The sequence below is a fragment of the Eptesicus fuscus genome, chromosome 13 (assembly GCF_027574615.1).
Source record: "Eptesicus fuscus isolate TK198812 chromosome 13, DD_ASM_mEF_20220401, whole genome shotgun sequence".
NCBI classification, from domain to species: Eukaryota; Metazoa; Chordata; class Mammalia; order Chiroptera; family Vespertilionidae; genus Eptesicus; species Eptesicus fuscus.
The window spans coordinates 24,402,381-24,427,125 of record NC_072485.1 but is presented as its reverse complement, the minus strand read 5'-3'; the positions used below and the strand labels follow the sequence as shown (position 1 = coordinate 24,427,125).

The window sequence follows — 24,745 nt, the reverse complement described above, 5'->3', positions numbered from 1 at the left end:
CAATAAATCTCAGGTGGTTGCTGGGCCCCTTCATGGACAGACAGATAGATAGGCCCACACTGACCTGGACTGGTCCTACCTGGCCAGTTTCTTCCCAGATCAGGGTAGGAGAGAGGTGGATCCCGGAGGCTTCAGCATTTTGAAGCAAATGTCAAGTGGTTGTGTGAAGTGTGCATTTTAAGTTCTCTCACAGCCCTCTGATGAGCAAGATTTTACTCTATTGTCTAGCGGGCCATGCATTCACTCCCCTGCCTGGTTTGTAAGTAACTACTGGAGCTTTTTAGTTTGGCCTGAAGGACTGAGGCAGAATTCTAGTGCAGAGCTTTGGTCCTCTATTTCAGCAGTCACAAACTGGTAGTCCGCGGGCCACCAGTGGTCCGTGAGGTCTGAAAGGTTGGCGACCGCAGCTCTGTTTAACTCGGGTTTTATGTCTGGCGCCAACAGTGGCTTGTGTGTGTGTGGCTCTGAGACCAGGCAGTACAGGGGAGACCAGAACTAAGATTTGAGTTAGGATGGGGATGTATTGTATCCCAAGATATATACAGACAGAGAATTAAAAATCTTTTAAAATCTCTCCTCCCAATCAATCTGAACAAATATTTACCAAGCACCTTCTTTGTGCCAGGTACTGTGCTGTTTAGATAAATAATGGTAAGATAAGCACAGCTCTTGCCCAGTTGCCGAAAGGCTACAAGAAGCTGTGGACTCCAAAGAAACAAGCAGAGGTTGGTTTCCAAGGATTTAAGTGTAGCAGGAGAGAACAAGCAGGAGTGGACTCTAAGAATATAGGACAGTACATTGAAGAGGAAAAGAGCAGAGAGCCCACTTTGGACCTGACATATGAGCAGGCGTGTAACGAGCAGCCAGCAACCATGTAACAGCAGGGTTACGAAGGTCTACTCAAGGTCAGAGGCTGGCTCCTCTTTGCCCCTGCCATGGTATCTTGCTGGGCATGTAGAAATCTGCTGTGCCTAGAGTGAGGAAGGACTTACCTGGAAACTCCACCGAGGGACACCGTGTGCTCTCTTGCATTCATCTTTCAGGGTTGCATGCTGGTGCCATTGCTGGAAGGTAACCAATGCTCAGCTACGTCTATATTTTTCTCCTCTGAGGTGCTGAAGTGAAATGATTGCTGCCTCCTTGTGAGGATCTATGAATCAGAGGTCGGACTCCCACTCAATTGCACAGTTGTGCTTATTGAAAATCTGCAAGCTTGCTTATGAGATCATTGAACTTGTTGTCATCACAGGATGGTCATGTTTAGGTGGCAAAGTAAGATCATCCCAACATTTGGGAGCTAGAATCAAATTCTTTACCTCTTTGTTAGATTTACTTCCTCTTTAAAAATAAGCAAACATCTTACAGGAACGGATTTATAGGGACATGACTTTTTCATTTGCAGACATGGAAAAGTTTATTTAGTAAGTATGAAGCAAGAAGTATGTATACAGCTGTGCTTGCTATATATTTCAATGGACACATTATATAACTGCCTTCTTTAATGATGACATTTAAACTCTCCATGTGTCTGCCATACTGCAGTACTTCAAAAAGAAAGAATAACCCCAATATAATTGAATAACCAAGATTATTAACTTTGGATTTAAACGAATCTCGACACACAAGCATCTGTGTTCCTTGCGAAGCATTAGGGAGGCTGATGAGAGAAGCAAAAGCAACTTGGTGAAGGATGCTGCTCCACACCACCCACCACTTTTGAACTACATTCTTTACGTTCTTCGAGTTATGTGTTCCCCATGATCTTCTCTTTAGTTTTCCTCAACAGTCCCAACCCCTCATCCCTGCACGTTTCAGAGACAGAGCTCTAACCTTGCACCGTGTCCAGGTTCCCCGCCCTTCCCATTTCAGAGGTGGCCAAGCGGGCACCAGTTTGTCAGTCTCAGAAGGGTTACATCTCCAGTCTTTGGTTTGGATGCCGGTTCCGATGATCAGCAGTTTCCTACTTCGCCAGAAACTTCTGAAATATTTGGCGACTGGAACGGTTACAGATTGGAGCAACTGCCTTATCCTTATTGGTCTAGTTTGATGTCTGTGTGTGTGCATGTGTGAGTTTGGGGATGTGGGAAAATGAGAATCGGTTAGTCAGAAAAAATCCTCATGACTTACAAAGCCAACAGTGATTAAGGAAGAATTCTCCTTGCCTGAGCAAAACCCCCTCACCAAAGTAGTGTTTCAGATGAATGCGGTTTGGATAGCATGGAATGATACCAATTCCATGTAGTAAAGCTCACCTTTAGGTTAATCTGAAACCAAATGACTGTGTGGTAGTGTTCTAAAACAACTTCTACAGCCCTCCTCCTCGGAACGTGGAACATAGAATATGGTTTAGGTGAAAATACCTTTTCACCAGTGGCATGAGCCTGTGCCAGCCCAGTCTGGTCCTCTTCTCACCAGGCTGAGAATAAGAAAATTTAAACAGAAAAGTCTCTCGCACAAGCTTTTATTCACCAGGTTTAGTGTACACAGTGCTATGTTGTTGTTGTTAACCTGGATTAAGAAGATAGTGATCTGAAATTCACAATTTTATCAGAAAACTCATTTCAGTTGCTTTTGAATACTAAAAGAGAAGTCTCTTGTTTTATTTCAGAATGAGATGGAATGATTATGAAAAACTGCTTTTTGCTCGCCATGTTGCAGTCAAGTAGCCTTTAGATGAAAAGTTAATGTTCAAAACATGATCCAATTGTAACTCGTTTCCCCGTTGATTTCCATATTGTAGGGAACACTGGGAACACATTTAAGATCGAACCAGTCCTGGGCATCATCACCATTTCCAAAGAACCAGACATGACAACCATGGGTCAGTTTGTCTTGTCAGTCAAAGTCACCGACCAGGGTTCCCCGCCCATGTCTGCCACCGCAATTGTGCGCATTTCTGTCACCATGTCTGATAATTCTCACCCCAAGTTCGTTCACAAAGACTACCAAGCAGAAGTAAATGAAAATGTTGATATTGGAACATCGGTCATTCTGATCTCTGCGATTAGTCAATCTACCCTCATTTATGACGTCAAAGATGGAAACGTAGATGGGATCTTTACCATAAATCCATACTCGGGAGTCATCACTACCCGGAAGGCACTGGATTATGAGCGAACTTCCTCTTACCAGCTCACCGTACAGGCCACGAACATGGCAGGAATGGCTTCCAACGTCTCCGTCAATATTCAGATTGTTGATGAAAATGATAATGCCCCCGTTTTTCTCTTTTCTCAATATTCGGGCAGCCTGAGTGAGGCTGCCCCAGTGAATAGCATTGTCAGGAGCCTAGATAACAGCCCCCTGGTAATTCGGGCCACCGATGCCGACAGCAACCGGAATGCTCTGCTTGTGTATCAGATCGTCGAGTCCACGGCCAAGAAGTTCTTCACGGTGGACTCCAGCACAGGGGCCATCCGAACGATTGCCACCCTGGACCATGAAACCATCTCCCGTTTCCATTTCCACGTGCACGTGAGAGACAGTGGCAGCCCCCAGCTGACTGCAGAGAGTCCCGTTGAAGTCAGCATAGAGGTGACCGATGTGAATGATAACCCGCCTGTTTTCACCCAGGCTGTGTTTGAGACTGTCCTGCTCCTACCTACCTACATCGGAGTGGAGGTTCTGAAAGTTAGTGCCACAGACCCTGACTCCGAGGTGCCCCCCGAACTGACATACAGCCTACTGGAAGGCAGCGTGGATCACTTTGTAATGGACTCAAATACTGGAGTGCTCTCCATAAAAAACAACAACCTCTCCAAAGACCACTACGCGCTGATAGTTAAGGTTTCGGACGGGAAGTTCTACAGCACGTCCATGGTCACCATCTCGGTTAAAGAAGCCATGGACAGCGGCCTGCACTTCACACAAAGCTTTTACTCCACCTCAATCTCAGAGAACAACACTAATATAACCAAAGTTGCTATTGTCAATGCCATTGGAAATCGCCTTAATGAGCCCTTAAAATATAGCATCTTAAACCCAGGAAATAAGTTCAAGATAAAATCTACCTCAGGAGTCATCCAGACCACCGGAGTCCCCTTCGACCGTGAGGAACAGGAGCTATACGAGCTGGTAGTGGAAGCCAGCCGTGAGATGGACCATTTGCGCGTGGCCAGGGTGGTGGTCAGAGTCAGCATCGAAGATATAAATGACAATTCTCCAGTCTTCGTGGGCCTCCCTTACTATGCTGCTGTGCAAGTTGATGCGGAGCCTGGGACTCCGATTTACCGGGTGACAGCCATCGACAAAGACAAAGGTGCAAATGGAGAAGTGACCTATGTCCTACAGGATGACTATGGCCACTTTGAAATTAACCCTAATTCGGGGAATGTTATTTTAAAAGAAGCATTCAACTCTGACCTGTCCAACATCGAGTATGGTGTCACCGTCCTAGCCAAAGATGGTGGAAAACCTTCTTTGTCCACATCTGTAGAACTTCCCATCACTATTGTCAACAAAGCAATGCCTGTGTTTGATAAGCCCTTCTACACAGCATCCATCAACGAAGACATCGGAATGGATACCCCTATTCTAAGCATCAATGCCACCAGTCCAGAAGGCCAAGGCATCATATACATCATTATCGATGGGGATCTTTATAAACAATTTAACATAGACTTTGACACCGGCGTCCTGAAAGTCGTTAGCCCTTTGGATTACGAGGTTACACCTGTTTACAAGTTGACAGTAAGAGCCAGTGATGCCCTTACCGGTGCCAGGGCTGAAGTCACCGTTGACTTGCTAGTTAATGATGTCAATGACAACGCCCCTGTTTTTGACCAGCTTGCATACAACACCACATTGACAGAAGCATCTCTCATTGGGACGCCTGTTTTGCAAGTTGTTTCCACTGACGTGGACTCAGAAAACAATAAAATGGTTCATTATCAGATCGTCCAGGACACTTACAACAGCACCGATTATTTTCACATAGACAGCGCCAGCGGCTTAATCCTGACGGCGAGGATGCTGGACCACGAGTCGGTGCAACACTGCACTTTGAAAGTCAGAGCAACCGATAGCGGTTTCCCGTCGCTGAGCAGTGAGGTCCTGGTTCATATCTACATCTCAGACGTCAATGACAACCCTCCGGTTTTTAACCAGCTCATTTACGAGTCCTATGTGAGTGAGTTAGCCCCCCGGGGCCATTTTGTGACCTGTGTGCAAGCCTCCGATGCAGACAGCTCTGACTTCGACCGGTTGGAATACAACATCTTGTCTGGGAACGACCGGACAAGCTTTCTGATGGACAGCAAGAGCGGGGTCATCACACTGTCCAACCACCGCAAGCAGAGGATGGAGCCTCTGTACAGCCTCAATGTGTCGGTCTCTGACGGGTTGTTCACGAGCACCGCACAGGTGCATGTTCGGGTACTGGGGGCTAACCTGTACAGCCCCGCCTTTTCACAAAGCACCTATGTAGCTGAGGTTAGAGAGAACGCGGCTGCTGGGACAAAGGTGATTCATGTTCGAGCCACAGATGGGGACCCAGGGACATACGGGCAGATCAGCTATGCCATCATCAATGACTTCGCTAAAGACCGATTCCTCATAGACAGCAATGGACAGGTCATTACAACAGAAAGGCTCGACCGGGAAAACCCTCTGGAAGGCGACATCAGCGTTTTTTTGAGGGCCCTGGACGGTGGGGGAAGAACGACTTTCTGCACCGTGAGGGTGATCGTCGTGGATGAAAATGACAATGCTCCCCAGTTCATGACGGTGGAATACAGGGCCAGCGTCAGGGCAGACGTGGGACGGGGCCACTTGGTCACGCAGGTGCAGGCCGTGGATCCAGACGATGGAGCCAACTCAAGGATCACTTACTCCCTGTACAGCGAGGCCTCGGTCTCTGTGGCCGACCTGCTGGAAATCGACCCTGACAACGGTTGGATGGTCACCAAGGGCAATTTCAACCAGTTGCGAAACACGGTGCTGTCCTTCTTTGTCAAAGCAGTCGACGGGGGCATTCCAGTGAAGCACTCCCTCATCCCCGTCTACATCCACGTCTTGCCCCCTGAAACGTTCTTGCCTTCATTTACCCAGTCTCAGTATTCTTTTACCGTTGCAGAAGATACCGCCATTGGGAGCACGGTGGACACCCTAAGGATTTTGCCCAGTCAGAGTGTCCAGTTTAGCACAGTTAATGGGGAACGTCCAGAAAATAACAAAGGGGGTGTCTTCGTCATAGAACAGGACACGGGCACCATCAAGCTCGACAAGCGCCTGGACCATGAAGTCAGCCCAGCGTTCCACTTTAAAGTAGCAGCCACGATACCCCTAGACAAGGTAGACATTGTGTTTACTGCGGACGTGGACATCAAGGTGTTGGATTTGAATGACAACAAGCCAGTCTTTGAGACGTCAAGCTATGAGACCATGATCATGGAAGGGATGCCTATCGGCACCAAACTCACCCAGGTGAGAGCCATCGATATGGATTGGGGAGCTAATGGGCAGGTCACATACTCCCTGCACTCGGATTCCCAGCCCGAAAAGGTAATGGAAGCGTTCAATATTGACAGCAACACCGGCTGGATCAGTACCTTGAAGGACCTGGATCACGAGACAGACCCCTCATTCACCTTCTCCGTGGTGGCGTCCGACCTTGGGGAGGCCTTCTCTCTTTCTGCCACGGCTTTGGTCTCTGTCAGGGTGACAGATATAAATGACAACGCACCCGTCTTTGCCCATGAGGTGTACCAAGGGAATGTGAAGGAGAGCGACCCTCCGGGCGAGGTGGTAGCCGTCCTCAGCACGTGGGACAGAGACACTTCCGACATTAATCGCCAAGTGAGCTACCACATTACAGGTCAGTCTTACCACCCTTGGTTTTCACTTTGGGCTCTGCCTTCTAGAGATGGAAGGTGGCAAGCAGTGAGAGGAGGAGAGAAGAAGGAAGACCAGATGAGGGGTTACAAGTATTGATGCCCTGGGGCTGAGAAAGAGATCTGAATAGATACGGTTGTTGGTAGTTCCTCACTCAGCCTTAATTTGGCGTTCATTGGTTTGTCTGCGACTGATTACCCAGATCGGTACCCAGGCCTTGAGTCACTTTCTATCATTGCAAATGGAGTCCAGCCAAACTTCTCAGCTGAAGAAATGAAAACAACAGCTCTTTTTTGCTGTTATTTTAAAAAATATATAAGAGATATATTTTTAATATATTCTTTTCCCTGCATTTTTAAGGGGAAAAAAGCAAATAGCTTGACCCTTGTAAGCTTCACTTACAAGTTTCCTCTGATAATGAAAACGCATATACGTTCACATTTACAAATTAGAGAGCCAGGTTTGACCTTCTGCTAAAAAAAATAAAATAATGTTATAACCCTAAGCCAACGATATTTCTCCTGACAGCTCATTTTTCTTGGATCCCTTTCCTGTCTTTCCAAATAGTAAGTAGCAGTTCAATGGGAAAGCCAAGATAGACAAATGAGGTCACCCAGAGGGCACAAAGTATGTCACCATTGCTCTGAGAGCCTGAGGATTTCATGTCAGAATGAAGAAGGGGTGTCTTGATTAGGGGCAGCTTTCCGGGGGCGATTGGCCTTAAACTCCGAAGAGGAGAGGGTTGGTGATGTGGGAGCAGTCTTCCTAAAACTATTTTGGGGTTTTAAAACGAGCATTTTGATGTTGTGACATTCAAAGGCAGAACATAAGCAAAGTGCCAAAAGATTTTAAAGAATCCATCAATACTTGTAGTCAGGTGGTTTCCCTTTAGAAAAACTACATTATTCACCGTGAAAAATGAATTAATTAGAATGCCCCCAGGACACAGAATCTGCTTAAGTGCGTTGGTGGGAAAGTTAATTAATCACTGCAGAATAAGATCCACGGGAGGGCATATGCGTCCGTGCTGGCGACTGCCACACTTCCCCACGTTACTCTTCTTCTTCATGGAACTGTTTGCTTGATGTTTTCTGTTAAAAGCTATTTATGCATTTCATGCTTTAGCTGATGACTTCCTTTTTATTAAAATGTATGTTTCTGCGGTAAAGACATGAGCAATAGTGGTAAAGAGAAATAGGTGAGTAAAGCATCACTTTGATTTTATTTGCATTCAGTTGCAGATAAAAAGCTTCTTAAGCATTCTAAGGGATACTCTTCTATTTGGAAGAACTGTTACTCAGCTTTAATTATTTATACATTGTCTCTGAATGGAAGATTTAAAGGGGCCATCCTATCAACTTTACCAAGGTAATGAGAACAGAGTAGCTTAAAGCTACTGTTACTGTTAGCAGTGCCAACCACCAACTGATTTTAATGAGATTTAACTTTTGCTCTTGATGTAGCACAACTTGGCTGTGCTTCCACAGATTAACGAAGGACCATTAATCATTTTATTTAACAAAAGAACAGTGTGGGCCTGCACCAAAAGCATCTGCTCGGTTGAATTTGTGCATGCTGAATATTCAACCACAGTCTAACGGAATCCTAGCCAGTGATGGAGGAAAGTGATCTCGCAGGGATGACCCTGAGCCTCTCGGGAGCAGATTTCTCACCCTGGACCCTTGACATTCTGGGCAGATGCGACTTTGTCATGGGTGGCAGTTCTGTGCCTTGCAGGATGATTAGCAGTGTCTCTGGCCTCTACCCAATAGGTTCCAGTAGCTCCACCTCACAACCCCGGATGTGACATTCAAAAATGTCTTCAGACATTGACACGTGTCTCCTGAGGGGTGGGGGAGGGAGGCACAGTCACTCCCAGCAAAAGCCCAGGAATGTGCACCCCTGTCCTTTTCTGCACTGTCTGCCTAGTATAGTCCATTCATCCTGTGTTAGCCCCACACCCTGAGACCCCTGGACTGATCCCACCCCCCACCATGCCTTATAATCCAGTGTGCAGGCTGGCTCTCAAAATGCCACCCTTCCCACTCCATCCCCTTTGCAGGACCAGGAGCTGTGCCCTGGGCTCTTTCAAAGGTTCATTGTAAGAAGGCGTGTTGGCTCCACCTTTTCAGTGCAGTAGCAGCCAGGATGCAGTATGTTCCTTACTTACTTGTTTACTGTTAGTCTTCCCCACTAGAACGCGAGTTCCACTGGGAGAGATTTGGGTCAGTTTTGTCCACTGCTGTGGCACCACGGCCTGGAGCCGAGTCTGGCCCAGAGCAGGTGATAAATACTTGTTAAATGGCTCAACCAGAGAAACAGTGATGATTTCACTGAATTCCAGGCTCCTTGCCAGTTGTCTAGTTCAGTCTTCCTCCAAGTTTGAAGTGACATTACTTTCCTCTTTGGGATAGGAAGGTCAAGTAGTTTTCTTCCCTCCTGTTCCCGTCTTCTGCAAGCCACTGTGGTCACCGTGCAATTCAGTGATGCTGGAAGCAGTATTGCTGGGCCCACGGTCAGTGTCTCAGCGTCATCAAAAGCTGTTCCACTTCACCTCTTCTCCTTTTCTTCCGCTTTCCCCAGCTTTGCTCTGATAAATGTGATCTAATTGTAGTGCTTATCTTTGAACTGCACCTTCAATGACCCCTCATTAGGGCCCTTTAATACTAATGGGTCTTCCTCTGTCATACAAACTTCTCTCCCCAAAACCCCATCCTTATAGGGAGAGTACAGCTGTATGACAAATCTTTCATGAAAAGATTCCTTAAAAGCAGAAACCCAAAACACTAATTCAAACGAATATATGCACCCCCATGTCCATTGCAGTGTTATTTATAACTAGGGGCAGGTGCACAAAATTTGTGCATGGGGGGTGGGGGGAGGGAGAATCCCCTCAGCCCAGCCTGCACCCTCTCCAATCCAGGACTCCTCGGGGGATGTCTGACTGCTGATTTAGGCCCGATCCCCTAAACCAGCAGTTGGACATCCCTCTCACAATCCGGTACCACTGGCTCCTAACTGCTCACCTGCCTGCCTGCCTGATCACCCCTAACTTTCCCCCCTGCTGTCCTGATCACCCCCAACTGCCCCCCCCACCAGCCTGGTCGTCCCTCACTGCCCCCCCCCCCTTGCTGGCCTGGTTGCCCCATGCAGCCTGCTGTTCGGTTGTTTGGTCTCCCCTCACTAACCCCCCTGCCGGCCTAGTCACCCCATGCAGCCTGTTTGGTAGTTTGTTTGGTTGAGATGGTCGCTTAGGCTTTTATATATATAGATAGCCAAGATTTGGAAGCAGCTCAAGTGCTCATCAGGAGATGAGTGGATAAAAAAGCTGTGGTACATTCACACAGTGGAATACTACCCAGCTGTAAAAAAAAAAAAAAGAAGAAGAAGAAGAAGCAGCTTATCTTTTGTGACAGCATGGATGGACCTGGAGAGTATTGTGCTAAGTGAAATAAGCCAGTCAGAGAAAGACAAGTACCATAGGATTTCACTTATATGTGGATTCTAATGAACAAAATTAACAAACAAAGTAGAAACAGACTCATAGATATGGAGAACAGACTGACAGCTGTCAGAGGAGAGGAGAGAGAGGTTGGGTAGCTGTGTGAAAAAGGTGAAGGGCTTAAGAAAAAAATTAAACTCATAGACACAGACAATAGTATGGTGATTACTAGAGGGAATCGGGGAGGTTGAGAAGGTAGGAGAGGGTGTAGGGGGAATAAATGGTGATAGAAGGAGACTTGACTTGGGGTGTGAACACACAATACAATATGCAGATGATGTATTATAGAATTGTGGGCCTGAAACCTACATAATTTTATTAACCAATGTCACCCCCATAAATTACAAAAGGTTCTTCAATAGAACTGACTGCCTTGCCTTGATTATCAACAGCAAATGAAATTGTCTTGGTAACAAGAGCTACGGTGTATTACATCCTCTCTTGAGACAAAGTGGAAAGACGGTTGTATCATCCTGAGAAGAGGATTGATTGTTCACAGTTTGAATTTGATTGTCCTTAAGGGGAACTAAACAAGAGCTCACCTCCGGCTTCTCTGAGTGCATTTTATTCTCTTGAAAGTTATTGTTTTACTTTCCACACAAGCCAAGCATATAAATATCAGGCTTTCTTGCACAAGAATCAAAAGGAAGTGAGAATCAATTGTTATTCAGTATCATAAATGGTATAATTTACGGGGCACCTGGATGACCCTACACTGGCCTCTCACTGTTACTGCACAGCTCCAACAACTTTTTTTTTTTTTTTTACTGCAGGAGGGAATCCCCGAGGAAGATTTGCCCTGGGGCTGGTGCAGAGTGAGTGGAAGGTCTATGTGAAGAGACCTCTAGACAGGGAAGAACAAGACGCTTACTTCCTCAATATCACGGCCACCGACGGGCTCTTTGTCACACAGGCCATGGTGGAAGTGACTGTCAGCGATGTGAATGACAACAGCCCAGTGTGTGATCAGGTAAGATTTGTGCCTATAGCAGATATATTGCTCCCTTTTACTCTGCTTCTCTAAAATTAAATCAAGACCCATTTCCCTTCTCTGCTTAAGGCCAAGCTAATTTCTGCTCTGACCTGCTTAATTAGTGAGCTCCAATTGGATATAAGAGGCTAGGAGTTGGAGTCTGGGATGAAATATTATAAACATGGAAAGAATAGAGGAGGTAGCACGAATCAGGAACATAATTTTGCCCACAAAAACAAAACCATGAGTCCTGAAATTAAATAATTTTAAAGGAATCATGAAGGACCTTAGAGGTCTGTTCTGTCTAAGTCATTGATTTCCTAAAAGAGAAATGGACCCCTCAAAAGCATAAATTACTTTTTTTTTTTTTGGTAAGTTTACACAGCTGGTTCATGGCCATGTTAACAATGAACCCAGATCTCCAAGCTCGTCATGAGGTAGCTTTTCTATCACGTACCAAACATGACAGTCAGTGCAAGGAGCCAGTACTAGGTTTTGTTTTCTTCTGACTGAAATTAAATCCCTATTCATTTACCTTTCTTCTTTTAATCACCATCTGGGCCCAGAGACAATATTGGTGTTCTGTAGCTTAGAAAAAATGCAAATAGACTTAATCTCTCGTACTAATGCCAAATGCTAGGAGTGGCTTTTTAAAAAGTTGAAGGGTCCCAGGGATTCACTGGTGCTTAACAGAAAGAGGACCGTGATCAACAGGAGACCTGCGTCATGGCTGCACAGGGGCAGGGATTTTTTTGTCTGTTTTACTCAACACTGTACTCCTAGAATCCAAGTAGCACCTAGCACATAGTAGTGCTCAATCAGTATTTGTTGAATGAGTGAGCATGGGAGGGGCAGGGCAAGAGACATACCATGTTTTATCATATATTATAAGATGGTTCTATGATACAGGAAAAAAAAATAGCTGAAGCTAAATTATGTGAATGCATCTAAATTATTTGAATGCATGCTCACTATGGCAGTTGCCCCACAAATACTGATGATTTGATTATGTTTCTTTACCTTTGACTAGGTGGCATACACAGCATTATTTCCCGAAGACATTCCCTCAAATAAAATCATCCTGAAGGTCACTGCCCAGGATGCCGATATTGGATCCAATGGAGATATACGATACTCACTCTATGGATCTGGACACAGTGAATTTTTTCTAGATCCGGAAAGTGGTAAGGTGACATTTATTCTTTGGATAAATACCATTGTTAATCCAGGAGAGAAGTTAAGCTCTCATATGGTCTCATCAACAGTGCCTAACTAATATACAAGAGCCTTTAGATGAAGCCTGGCTATCTTGGGCTCTAAGAAATACTAATTGTACATGCTCTGGTTGGTGTGGCTCCGTGTATTGGGCATCATCCTGTGCATCAGTAGGTTGCAGGTTCAATTCTTGGTCAAGGGCACATGCTTGGGTTTTGGTAGGGGACGTGCAGGAGGCAGCCTAGCAATGGTGTGCTCTCACATCGATGTTTCTCTGTCTCTCCCTCTCCCTTACTTTCTAAAAATTAATAAACTATTCTTTAAAAAAAAAACACCTAATTGTGCATAGTATCTGAAGATGGGTGCTCTGGAGCACACAAACTTTATTTGGCTTATAAACTTGCTCTGACTGACTTACATTTATGAGCATCAAGTAAATCAGACAGGTCTACTTGCTTCTCCTGTTTCTCATAGTCATTGAGTTAAAGCATCTGCCCTACAAAGAGTTTAAACAGAATTACATCAGAAACACAAGTTGCCATGCAAACCAGACAGCAATGCACAGTAAAGAGAGTTTTCCCTCTTGAAATCCCTTTTGGGTCCCTTCCCGATGCTTATTAACACACTTGTCTGGTTTTCATTAAACATTCCTGTCTCCAAAGTTATGAGCCCTCAGATTTGCTTACACATTCAGGTAAAATGTATAAAGTGAAAGGTTATGTACGCCACAGCAGATGCCTGCACTGAAGGCCAGGGCTAATGGAAAAGACATTTTCTATGGAGGTAAATTATTTCAGTGTTGTGCACTGGATGGTTCATCTTCGGGAAATTTGTAAATGAAGAATAAAGATGGAACAACTTGCATGTTTCCAGTGTTGTCTTGGTCCTATTGAACCACAAAATATTGAGACTCCAAGAGGGAGTGGTTCCTCCTTGCTCACTCCCACAGCACCTTTATTCTACTTGGAAGCACTGAGCTACTTAAAAATATACTGCTTGTCCATATGTGCCTGGTGTTTGTGTATCCAATAGCTAACACTTATTGGGTAGCTAGTCCACATAAAAGGACTTATGGCATATTTGTGGTAGACTCCAAGATGAACAAAACAAAGCATGTCAAGTGAGGAAGACAGACCAGTAAGCTAATAATAATAATAATAGACAGAATGAAATGAGTGACCCAGGAGAGATATCAGGGGAGATATATCTGGGCTCAGGGGAAGAAGTAGTTAATATTCTACTGAGAGGAAAGAGGGAACTGTTTTAAAGAAGAGCTGACATTTGAACGGAGCCAGGATCCTAGTAAGTAAGTAAGACAGGACCCTGCAGGGGCAGCCGGAGCAGAGGGCGAGGCCCATCTAGGGAATGCCACGGACAGCACTGCCACTGGTGAGAGGAGCTGTGGAGTGGTTTGTGACCAAAGTGCTGGGGAAAATAACTTTCAGCCACATCACGGAGGGTCTTGAATGCCCAACCAAAAAACTGACGGTTTTGGAATAGGAGAGGGGATTGATCTAACCTATGTTTGAGAACTGGCTGGCGCAAGGAAGCCATGGGAGGGACTGCTTTATGAGTCGGGCCGGCATGGTCCACATAACGCCCGCTCATTTTATTTAAGCATAATAATACTTCATGAGTCATACTTGACACCAAATAGCATTTATTCATGTCCTGATGCTTAACTATTAAATTCTAAATAACAACCACAGAATCTCCAGGCCGGGGGGGTGGGGGGGGAGGCTGACACCCAGCACCAGTACAGCTCACCCAGTGGTTGAAATACATACCCTACCTCCATGTTGGTTGCTAATAGCTGCTTCTCTGAGCTCCCCAAATATTTCTCCACCGGAAACCCTCCCCACCAACCATGGGCCCTTGCACAGTCCAGCTAGCAGGATTCACCTGGCACAGTAGGACTCCTTCAAGTTGTCTTTGTGCTATCACCAGCCTCTGTTGGGATTGTTTGTTTTCCTCTAAAAGATGGGCCAAAAGATGTGGAGTAACAGGAAGCAGAGAGACTGCCTGCCCCTTCTGGGTCTACAGGTTATTGACATGATTGACTATCAGAGAACTCAGACCCTGGCCCATTCTCTGTGCTTTCTCTGGAGACAGCAGGAACCCAGAGACGTAGCTGGGGAAGTCGAAGGAGCCACAGAGCTTCTCCATGTGGCCAAAAGGAGGAACCCCCGATCCCAGAGGTTTCACAGTGGCATTAATTAATTTGAAGGCCCTGCCGTTGGTTTGTTGTTGCATCCAAAATCACAGAATTTTTTCCCTGATGCTTTCAGTCGTATTTTTTCTATTTTTCAAAATTATGAGACACTTAAGCCCAATATCATTGGTGCTTCCTCTTGGGATTCTTTATAGAATTCTTTATATAAATTCTCTGCTTTTCAGAGAATTTAGACAATTTTTGAAAAGGCAGGCTATTTCTTTTCACAGGCCAGTTAAAAACTTCGTCACCGCTGGACCGGGAGAGAGTCCCTGCGTACAACCTGGTCGCCAGGGCCACCGACGGGGGTGGCAGGTTCTGCCAATCTGACATCCACTTGATCCTGGAAGACGTGAACGATAACCCCCCTGTGTTTTCTTCCGACCACTACCACGCCTGTGTCTATGAGAACACGGCCACGAAGGCTCTGTTGACCAGAGTTCAAGCCGTGGATCCCGACATTGGTAAGTCAGTCGCACCGATGGGAGGTCTCCCTGTCCAGGGATTCAACACATTTTCGGGTGCTTTCTTTCCCAATAGTCTCATCAGCCCACTCTGGTTCCTTACCAAGAACGTGTACACTGAACCACATTTCAGCTCTTCTGATACTGTGAGTTCCTTTACCTTTTAACCAAGAATTTTGAATTTTTTTTTTTAATCTTTAGAATAAAAGTAACAGCTTCCTTACTTGCTCGTTCCTCCTGAACGTAGTTTAAAATGCCGTATTGTGTGGCAGGGAGAATTCATTTCCATCTCTGTAAAAAATTGCATCACATGCTTCAGCTGAGACATGACAATCTCAATTTATGCTAGTGCCCCATAGTGCAAAGACCAATTACGAAATGCGCTGCCTGTCCAGTGCAGACTGTTTTAAACTGCCATTTTCCAGAACATTTTGGTCACATATAAACTGACATTTCCAGGCAGGCTGAGCGTAGGTAAAATAAGAAGAAATTAGAATGAAAGTTGCTAATAAAGTTTATGTTCAAAACCACTTTACATAATGAGATGGTGAGTTGGAAAAGACTGGAGTTAATTGCCAGGTAGTCCTTCTGAGAATGAATAGGTTACTGAGGTGACTGCATGATGGAATATAAATACTAAAGGGCATATAGACAGCCTCTTGGTTAGCATTTTAATAGCTGTAAATCAGAGGACTAGGGAATGATGGGGTGTGTCTGCTATGCTAAACAGGCCTTTATGTAATTCAGTGTCTTATTGCTTAATTCTGAATTGAAAGAAAAATTACTGGACTAATGGAAAAGTAAATACAGAATAATTAGTTGAAAACAGATGTAAAGTCCAGGGTCTTTGCATATGTCCCCTTAGAGAAATTAGTGGCTACTCTTTAAATTATTGCTCTTACCTCATTGGCATAATTTTCTAGGCTGAGAACCAATCCTTTAAAATCCACATATTATAAAGCTTGATAAAAAATGATAAATAGGAAAAGACTCTTGTTTACTTATAATTATGCAATACCTACAAATGCTCTTTTTTAAAGGAAGATTAGAAAGCATTCTCTGTACTCTCATTAGCAGACTTTTTTTTTTAGGAGGGGCGGGGGGAAAGAGGACAGAAATCATTCAAATGAATCTTTTCATTATTTCAATTTGACTTTGACAATGTGTAATTGGGCCATAGATGAAATTTTAAGGTTTAACCCTTTGCACTTGCTTGATTTTTTCTAGATTCCTTTATTCTAATGCTAACAGTGTCGAGTCACACTCGACATCCAAGTGCAAAAAGTTAATACATTTTAATTAAAATGAAATTGAATTAAAATTCCAGTTGTAGGAAATTGGGATTTTTCTACTCCTTTTCTTCATGAAGGAATTGGGGGTGCTGCGCTCTCTCTACTAGAGACTGAGACAGAAAGAGTCTGATTAGTGCACGTGATGTTTCAGACGGAAAGGTGGGGCGATGTTACTGACTCACCATGTGGTGTAGTGAAGAATAAGTTATTAGCCCCACCCCTTTTTACTTCTGCTGAGTAGGCTGTCCTAGTTGGGAATCAGAGAAGAAAGGATGGCTAGACTCTGAGCCTTAAGCAGGGCAGAGATGATAAAGTCTTTAAAGGATCAAAACCAGAACAATGACCTTATCAACACCTCCCTCTGCTCATTTGCACTAAATGTCAAATAGATGCAGAAGTTGTGAGTGCTGCTGACACTTATGTATAAACTAGAGGCCCAGTGTATGAAATTTGTGCACGGGGGGGGGGGGGGTCCCCCCTCAGCCCAGCCTGGACCCTCTCCAATCCGGGACCCCTTGGGGGATGTCCAACTGCCAGTTTCGGCCCAGTCCCTCTCACAATCCGGGACGTCTGGCTCCTATATGCTCACCTGCCTGCCTGCCTGATCACCCCTCACTGTCCCCCTCTGCCAGCCTGGTCGGCTCTCACTGCCCCCACTGCTGGCCTAGTCACCCCTCACTGCCCCCCCTGCTGGCCTGGTCGCTCCACGCAGTCTGCTGGTCAGTCATTAAGTCATCCCTCACTAACCCCCCTGCCTGCCTGGTCGCCCCATGCAGCCTGCTGTTCGGTTGTTACTGTGAGGGCATCGTGACCAATTTGCATATTACCCTTTTATTAGTATAGATAGCATTCACAGGGCCTCAGGAAAACTCTAGCTTAGGATACCAGATCGTGGCTCATTTTTTAGTTTTTGTAGAACTTACAAAGCTTTTGAAAATAAAAGAACTAAGCTATCTGGAGAAGAACAAATTAACACTTCCAAAAAACACAAACTGAGCGCCTGCTCTGTCCCGGGCACCATGCTAAGGAAGTGGGTGTAAAGGTCTGGGTCAGAAGCCAGTAGCGGTTGCGTGATTCTGAGCTGTAATCAAACCGACAGTCTCCAGAATTTCACTGGTGGCTCCTGCCATTTTCAGCAGTGGCCAGAGAAGAGCTCTTACTTTGTTGGGAACACCCATTTCTTTGTTTTTCATAAGGAACCACAGAGGAGCAGGAGCTGCGTACTGAGGCTACATTCATCCCAGGGTCAAACTGAACCTCTGGCCTGGAGCTAATTTTGCACAGGAAGCATTAGGCTGAATCCAGCCCTCACGTATATTTAGTATGGCTTGTATACAGTGTTCAAAAAGTTTGAATTAGTTGTTAATGAAAGTCAGGACATTTTTACATCAAAACTTTAGTTTCTGGCATTTCATAAAAACAGCAACAGCACTCCGAAGCCTCAGCAATTCCAGGTGCCCAGCCCCACAGCGGGAGGAGCCAAATCAAAGCTGCCTCCTTCATATCCGGCAGTTCTCAGCCTCCCTACTCCCACCCACTTCACCTGCTTATGTTATTGCTGATCTCAAAGGCCTATTCTCTAAAGTGACAAGGAAATATCTGGTTTTTAAAAAGCTTTTCATTTTGAAATAATTATAGGTTCATAGGAAATTGCAACAAAAAAAAATATATACAGCACTTTCCCCCAATGTTAACATCCTGCATAACTGCAGTAAATGATAAGATTTGGATGTGTGTGTGTGTGTGTGTGTGTGTGTGTGTGTGTTTCTGTGTAACTTTATCACCTGTGCAGCTTTGTGTAACCAGCACCACATTCATCCACCACAGGGCTCCAGCTTAGGATACCAGATTGTGGCTCATTTTTTTCTAGTTTTTGTAGAACTTATTAAGCTTTTAAAAATAAAAGAACTAAGCTATCTGGAGAACAAATTAACCCCTTCATAGCCACACCCACCTCTTCCCTGCACTTCCTTTCTAGACTCTAATCCCTTGCAATCGCTAGTCTCCATATCCATGATTTTGTTATTTCAAAAATTGTATTTAAATGGAATCATAGAGTTTGCAACCTTTGGAGATTGGCTTTTTTTTTTTTCCATTCAGCATCATGCTTGAGATCCATCCAGGCTGATCGGTTGGTTTTGATTCTCATAAAGAACATTGGCTGCACTTGTGTAAATGATAGGGCTGTTTGGTTCATGAAACTTCTTTTGGTAAGCATATTCCTTTACCTGAAAGTAACTGCCTAGGTCAGGAATAAAATAAAACCAAAGGCAGACAAGATAATTTCAATACTCATTTTAGGAGTTCTAAGAAATAGCATGGCAATTGTCTAGATTTTAGCATTAAGTTCTTAGTTTTCCTAAAAAATGGAAATATCTTCAATCCCATGAACTGATGGCATGATACAACCTAGCATTTATAAAACCCAATCTTTTCAGTATAGATTAGGAGATGTTTGTTCTTTGGGTTAATATCTTACAATTTAGTCTACCAGGTTCCAATTTTTGAGGATTTTTTTACTCAAGCAAATCCTATATAATAAAAGCCTAATATGCTAAGTGTCCGGTCGTCCAGTGACCGGTCAACTGTTCAACCAATCAAAGCATAATATGCTAATGATATGCTAAGGCCGCTCAACCGCTCACTATGATGTGCACTGACCACCAGGGGGCAGATGCTCTGACTGGTAGGTTAGCTTGCTGCTGGGGTCCAGCTGATTGGGACTGAGCAAGATGGGCCAGACACGCCCTGGAGCCCTCCCACTGTCCCTCTCCAGCCCAATAGTGCACCAGTGGGGTCCCTTAGCCTGGCCTGCACCTTCTCACAATTTGGGACCCCTTAAGGGACGTCAGAGAGCTGGTTTCAGCCTGATCCCACAAACCGCTCCCCTCGAGAGGGCGCCATATGCAGGGCTCATGGCTGGCGAGCACTGCTGTGGCAGCATGAGCCTCTCCCGATCCGGACTGATTGAGTGCAAGCCCGCAGCAGACACAGTGAGACCGGGATGAGCGGGAGCGGCAGGTAGGAGCTACAGACGGCATTGGACTGTGGATTTCCGCCGGATCCCCGCAGACCACCCAGAGAGACCCCACCCATGCACAAACTTTTGCACCGGGCCGCTAGTGGAATATAAAGCGATAAAGTTCAGAGCTAAAATCTGTGACCATTTTAGGCAAAATGACATGAAAATAAAATGTAAACTTGCACTGGAAAATATGCTATCGACCACGTTTTATTGAGAGTCCAATTTCCAGATATTTGAAATGCAGTAAGACATGGTTCTCCTCTTACGGATGAGAGACATAAGGCAAAGAAATGTTCCAATGAGCAACTCACTCCTTTCCTGTAAAATGTTTGCTTCAAGGAACAGAACTACTTTAGGAGCTTCAGAGGAACTTGGAGGCTCATAACACACATTACAGCTATTTTCCATTCAATTTAACAGATATTTAATGAATAACTAGGTAGTAGGTGCCACAGAAGGAGCTGCAAGATTTGCACAGATGAGGAACAAGCAGTGACAGGCCTTGAGTAATATGCAGTAGAGAAGGGCATGAGTCAGGAACACACATACATTACTAAAAGGCAGAGCTCCCAGGATTTCAATAGGAAGGCATTCAGGAAGACTTAAGTCATAAAGCTGGGAATGGTGGACCCAACTAAATGGAGAGTATCATGTTATGCAGGATGAAAGAGGTAAATGAGGTGAGAAAAAAGTCTGGGGACTGAGGATGGTGGTTCATGAAGGGAATCATGTACTTAAAACAAGGTTGAAAAGAAATCACTCTGGCTCATGTGCCTCAGTTGGTTGGGCATCATCCTGTGCATTGAAAGGTTGCTGGTTCAATTTCCAGTCAGGGCACATGCCCAAGTTGTAGGCTCAATCCCCATGGGGGACGCATGCAGGAGGCAGCCAATTGATGTTTCATTATCACATTGATGTTTCTCTCTCTCCCTCTCCCTTCTTCTCTTTCTAAAAATCAATTAGCCCTAACCGGTTTGGCTCAGTGGAGAGAGCGTCGGCCTGCGGACTCAAGGGTCCCAGGTTCGATTCCAGTCAAGGGCACGTACCTTGGTTGCGGGCACATCCCCAGTAGGGGGCGTGCAGGAGGCAGCTGATGGATGTTTCTCTCTCATTGATGTTTCTAACTCTCTGTCCCTCTCCCTACCTCTCTGTAAAAAAATCAATAAAATATATTTAAAAATAAATAAAAATAAAAATCAATTAAAAATATTTAATGAAAGAAAAGAAAAGACATCATCAACCCTAGGTTTTAGAAATGTGAATCTGATAGAAGCCTCTAAAATGTGGGTAAGAAAATCTTGTAGAAGAGGGTTGAGGAAGATCACAAGGGCCAAAATTAGAGTGGTGGCTTTGGGATTTAAAGGAAGGAGCAGAATTTTCTCTGTGTCTGTGAGTCATGGGGAGGTAAAGTACAGCATAGGGAAAGCATAAGGAATATAGTCAATAATCTATACTAATAAAAGGGTAATATGCAAATTGTCAGAATGCCCTCATGCAACAACTGAACAGCAGGCTGTGTAGGGTGACCAGGCCAGCAGGGGGGACAGTTGGGGACCACCAGGCTGGCAGAGGGGGGCAGTTTGGGGTGACCAGGCTGGCGGGAGGGTAGTGAGGGGTGACCAGGCTGGCAGAGGGGGGCAGTGAGGGGTGACCAGGCCAACGGGGGCGGGGGGGGGGCAGTTGGGGGCGACCAGGCCAGCAGGGGGGACAGTTAGGGGCAACCAGGCAAGAAGGGGAGGGGGCAGTAAGGGGCTATCAGGCCAGCAGGCAGAGGTGGTTGGGGGTTATCAGGCCAGCCAGGGGGGCAGTTAGGGGTGATCAGGCTGGCAGGGGGTCAGTTAGGGATGATCAGACAGACAAGCAGGTGAGCAGTTAGGAGCCAGCAGTTCTGGATTGTGAGAGGGATGTCCGACTTCCGGTTTAGGGATCAGGCCTAAACCGGCAGTCGGACATCCCCCAAGGGGTCCTGGATTGGAGAGGGTGCAGGCTGGGCTGAGGGGAGGGCCCCCCCCCCATGCACAATTTCATGCACCGGGCGTCTAGTATTCTAATAACTATATCATGTCAGACGGGCATGAAATTTATCAGGATAATCACTTAGTAAGATATATAATGTCTAATCATTGGGGTATACATCTGAAACTAATATAATATTGATGTCAACTATAATTGAAAATAAAAATGAATTTTTTAAAAAAGACACAATGAGATATTTTAGATGTGAACTCTCTAAGTTTTGGGAAGATAGGCTAGGCAAGATGTCAAGCATGGTCACAAGCTGAAGGTGCTGTATGAACAGAAACAGAATAGGTGGCCTGAAGATTTGGTGTAGAGAGAAAGAAGAAAAATTGGAGGTAATAGGAAATTAAAGAATACAGTCCTTCAGAAAAAAATGTTAAGATAAGTTTGGAACTTACGACAAAGTCTTGCCCCCAAGGGGTTTACAGTCATAGCACAAATGAACATTCAAGGAATAAGGTAATAAATGTTATAATAATAGAGTTGCATTGGCAAAAGTAGAAATTTTCTAAGGATTAATCAGCACATATAAAATGTTAGTACAGGTTCCCTTGGGAACATTGATATGTGAGCAATGTATTTTCAACTGGGGCAACTTTGGAAGGGTCTACAAAGTGTCATTGGCATATAAGTCGGGTATTAAAGGATGGGGCTTGAATTTGGATGGGCAAGAACAAGGGAAAAATCCTGTAGCGAGAGAGAGAAAGGGGGTGGGGAGAGATAGAGAGAAAGAATGAAGACTGTATCAGCCAAGTTGGCTTGGCCACACTGGGGTAATTTTTTTAAAAGTCTCAGTGCCCTAAGAGGTTTGGCTTAGTGGATAGAGCATCAGCCTGAGGACTCAAGGGTCCCAGGTTCGATCCTGGTCAAGGGCATGTACCTTGGTTGTGGGCACATCCCCAGTAGGGAGTGTGCAGGAGGCAGCTGATTGATGTTTCTATCTCTCTTCCTCTCTGTAAAAAATCAATAAAATATATATATTTTTTAAAGTCTCAGGGGCTTAGCACAGCAAAAGTTTAATTCTTTCCCAGGTGAGATACAGGTGACATGGCGATCTGGTCTCTATCTTGTTAACACCACATTCTTGACCTTTGGTTCCCAAGTCACCACCACAGGAGAAGAGAGAGAAGAAGGAGACACACCAGCTCTTAGCAGCTTCAGTCAGGGGAGAGGCCCACGTCACCCTGTTGCTGTCCATTGCCCAGAACGAGTCTGAGTGAGGTAGGAAAGGTGGGGGCAGCCATGGGATATCTGGTGAGCACTCGTTTCGGCCAGGAAGCAGGAAGGGACACGGCCTCAGCAGGTCCCAAAGACGCAGGAGAGGGTGACACTGCGACTATGTTAGCCTCAGCAACACAGAGAGAACACTTGACCTTAGAAATGAAAAAGAGAGAAGCAGAAAGGAAAACCTGATACTCAGAAGATGAAAAGGGGAGAGGCTGAGGATAATCCAGGGGGAGGCACACATCTGCCCTCAGACATCTGCATTTGGTGAGAGGTTCTGTCATCTCCGGAGACTGATGTGGCAGCAACTGGGCTGGGCCCTCTGAGGAGAATGCAGGGAGTTTGTTTCAGGGGAAAGTGAGAAGGAGTCACCAAGAAATGAGGGAGTGAAATGCCAACCACAAGGCAAGATTGTTGCTTAGTAAAATTTTAAGTGATAATGATGTGGCTAATACGGTTAACGTTTTCAGCTTCTAGGACATACCACACATGTGCCAAGTACTGCAGATACGTTGTTTCCACGTCTCACAACAACCCTGCAAGCTGGCATACACTTTGTTGTTCTATTTAACATATGAATAAACTCTGAGGGGTTAACATGCCCTGAGCTACCAGCTAATTAGCGGCCGGGCCAAGGGAGGTTCGGTTAACAGATATACAGCTACTACTTATCTTTCAGTCAAGGGCAGCAGTCCTCAAAAAGTATTCGCTGGATCAACAGTATGAGTATCACCTGGAAGTATCACCTGAGTATTGTTGGAAAGGAGGACTCTAAGAGACTCTAGACAAGTGGTTCTCAATGGATGGCTGGTGCCCTGTACAAGCCGTGTGGAATCACCTCGGGGACTTGTTAAAGTGGGGGTTGCTAGAACTCACCCCAGATTCTGATTCAGTGGGTCTTGGAGGAGACCTGACCATTTACATTTGAGAGTAATTCCCAGGGGATAGTGATGCTGCATTCCCAGGCCCAGGCTTTGAGGCGTCCTTGCTTAGGAACACTTAATCATTTTGTGCCAGGAATACTTTGACAATTTGGGGACAACTACAGATTGCTTCTCAGAATGATATTTTGCAGTGCATAAAACAAAATACAAAAGGTTAAAAATGAAATAGGTGTGTTCAAATATTTTTAAAGTTGTTATGTAGTAATATGAATTTCTGCTTTACTATATTAAATATGAGACCTATCACAGTAGGTCTAATAACTTCCATAGTTTGGAGTAGTGCTAAGTAGAGGTATGTACAACATACTGTAAAATAATATGAAAATAGATATCATTTCTATTGGTTACAAAATCACAGGAACCGCTCATACCACAGTGATCTGTTGCCTACATTTATAATTGAATTGGATGCTAAATCAAGTCAGAGGTTAATGAAAATAAAGATGTAAATTTTCCCCTCTGTAATAGGCAACCACTAAAGATGCCCCCAATGACCCCCACCTCTTGGTAGTCACAGATCTCTGCTTGAGACTTACTGACTCAATTCTGATTAATAGAATATGGCAAATGATATCACTGCTCACAAAAGGTCTGTGGCTTCCGTCTTGGACTCTCTGTATTAATCTGCTCAGTCTGTCATAACAAAATACCATGAACTGAGTGGCTTAAACAACAGAAATTAATTTCCTCACAGTTCTGGAAGCTGGATGTCCAAGTTCAGGGTGCCAGCATGGTCAGGTTCTGGTGAGATCAAGTTCCTGGCTTGCCAGGTGGCCACCTTCTCTCTGCATGCTCAAATAGTCTTTCCTAGGTGTGTGCACATGGAGAGAGAAAGAGTCCTCTCTGTTTTTGTCTTCTTATAAGGCCACCAATCTTATTGGATTAGGACCCCACCCATATGACCTTATTTAACCTCAATTATCTACTAAAAACCCTGTCTCCAAATATAGTCACATTGGGAGTTAAGGTTTTAACATATGAATTGGAGGAGGGGATATAGTTTGATGCATAGCTCTCTCTCTCTCTCTCTCTCTCTCTCTCTCT

General features: G+C 44.9%; 1 protein-coding gene across 3 annotated transcripts in view; it reads left to right on the top strand.

Annotated features, from left to right (window-relative positions):
• The window catches only part of FAT3 (FAT atypical cadherin 3), a 528,869-nt gene that overhangs the window by 433,760 nt on the left and 70,364 nt on the right, over positions 1-24,745 (top strand). For all 3 annotated transcript variants that reach the window (XM_008149161.3, XM_028156960.2, XM_054725478.1), the window contains 4 exons: positions 2,741-6,814; positions 11,107-11,303; positions 12,337-12,490; positions 14,964-15,197. In XM_008149161.3, coding sequence (XP_008147383.2) covers positions 2,741-6,814; positions 11,107-11,303; positions 12,337-12,490; positions 14,964-15,197 — 4,659 coding nt within the window. The remainder of the gene's footprint in view (positions 1-2,740; positions 6,815-11,106; positions 11,304-12,336; positions 12,491-14,963; positions 15,198-24,745) is intronic.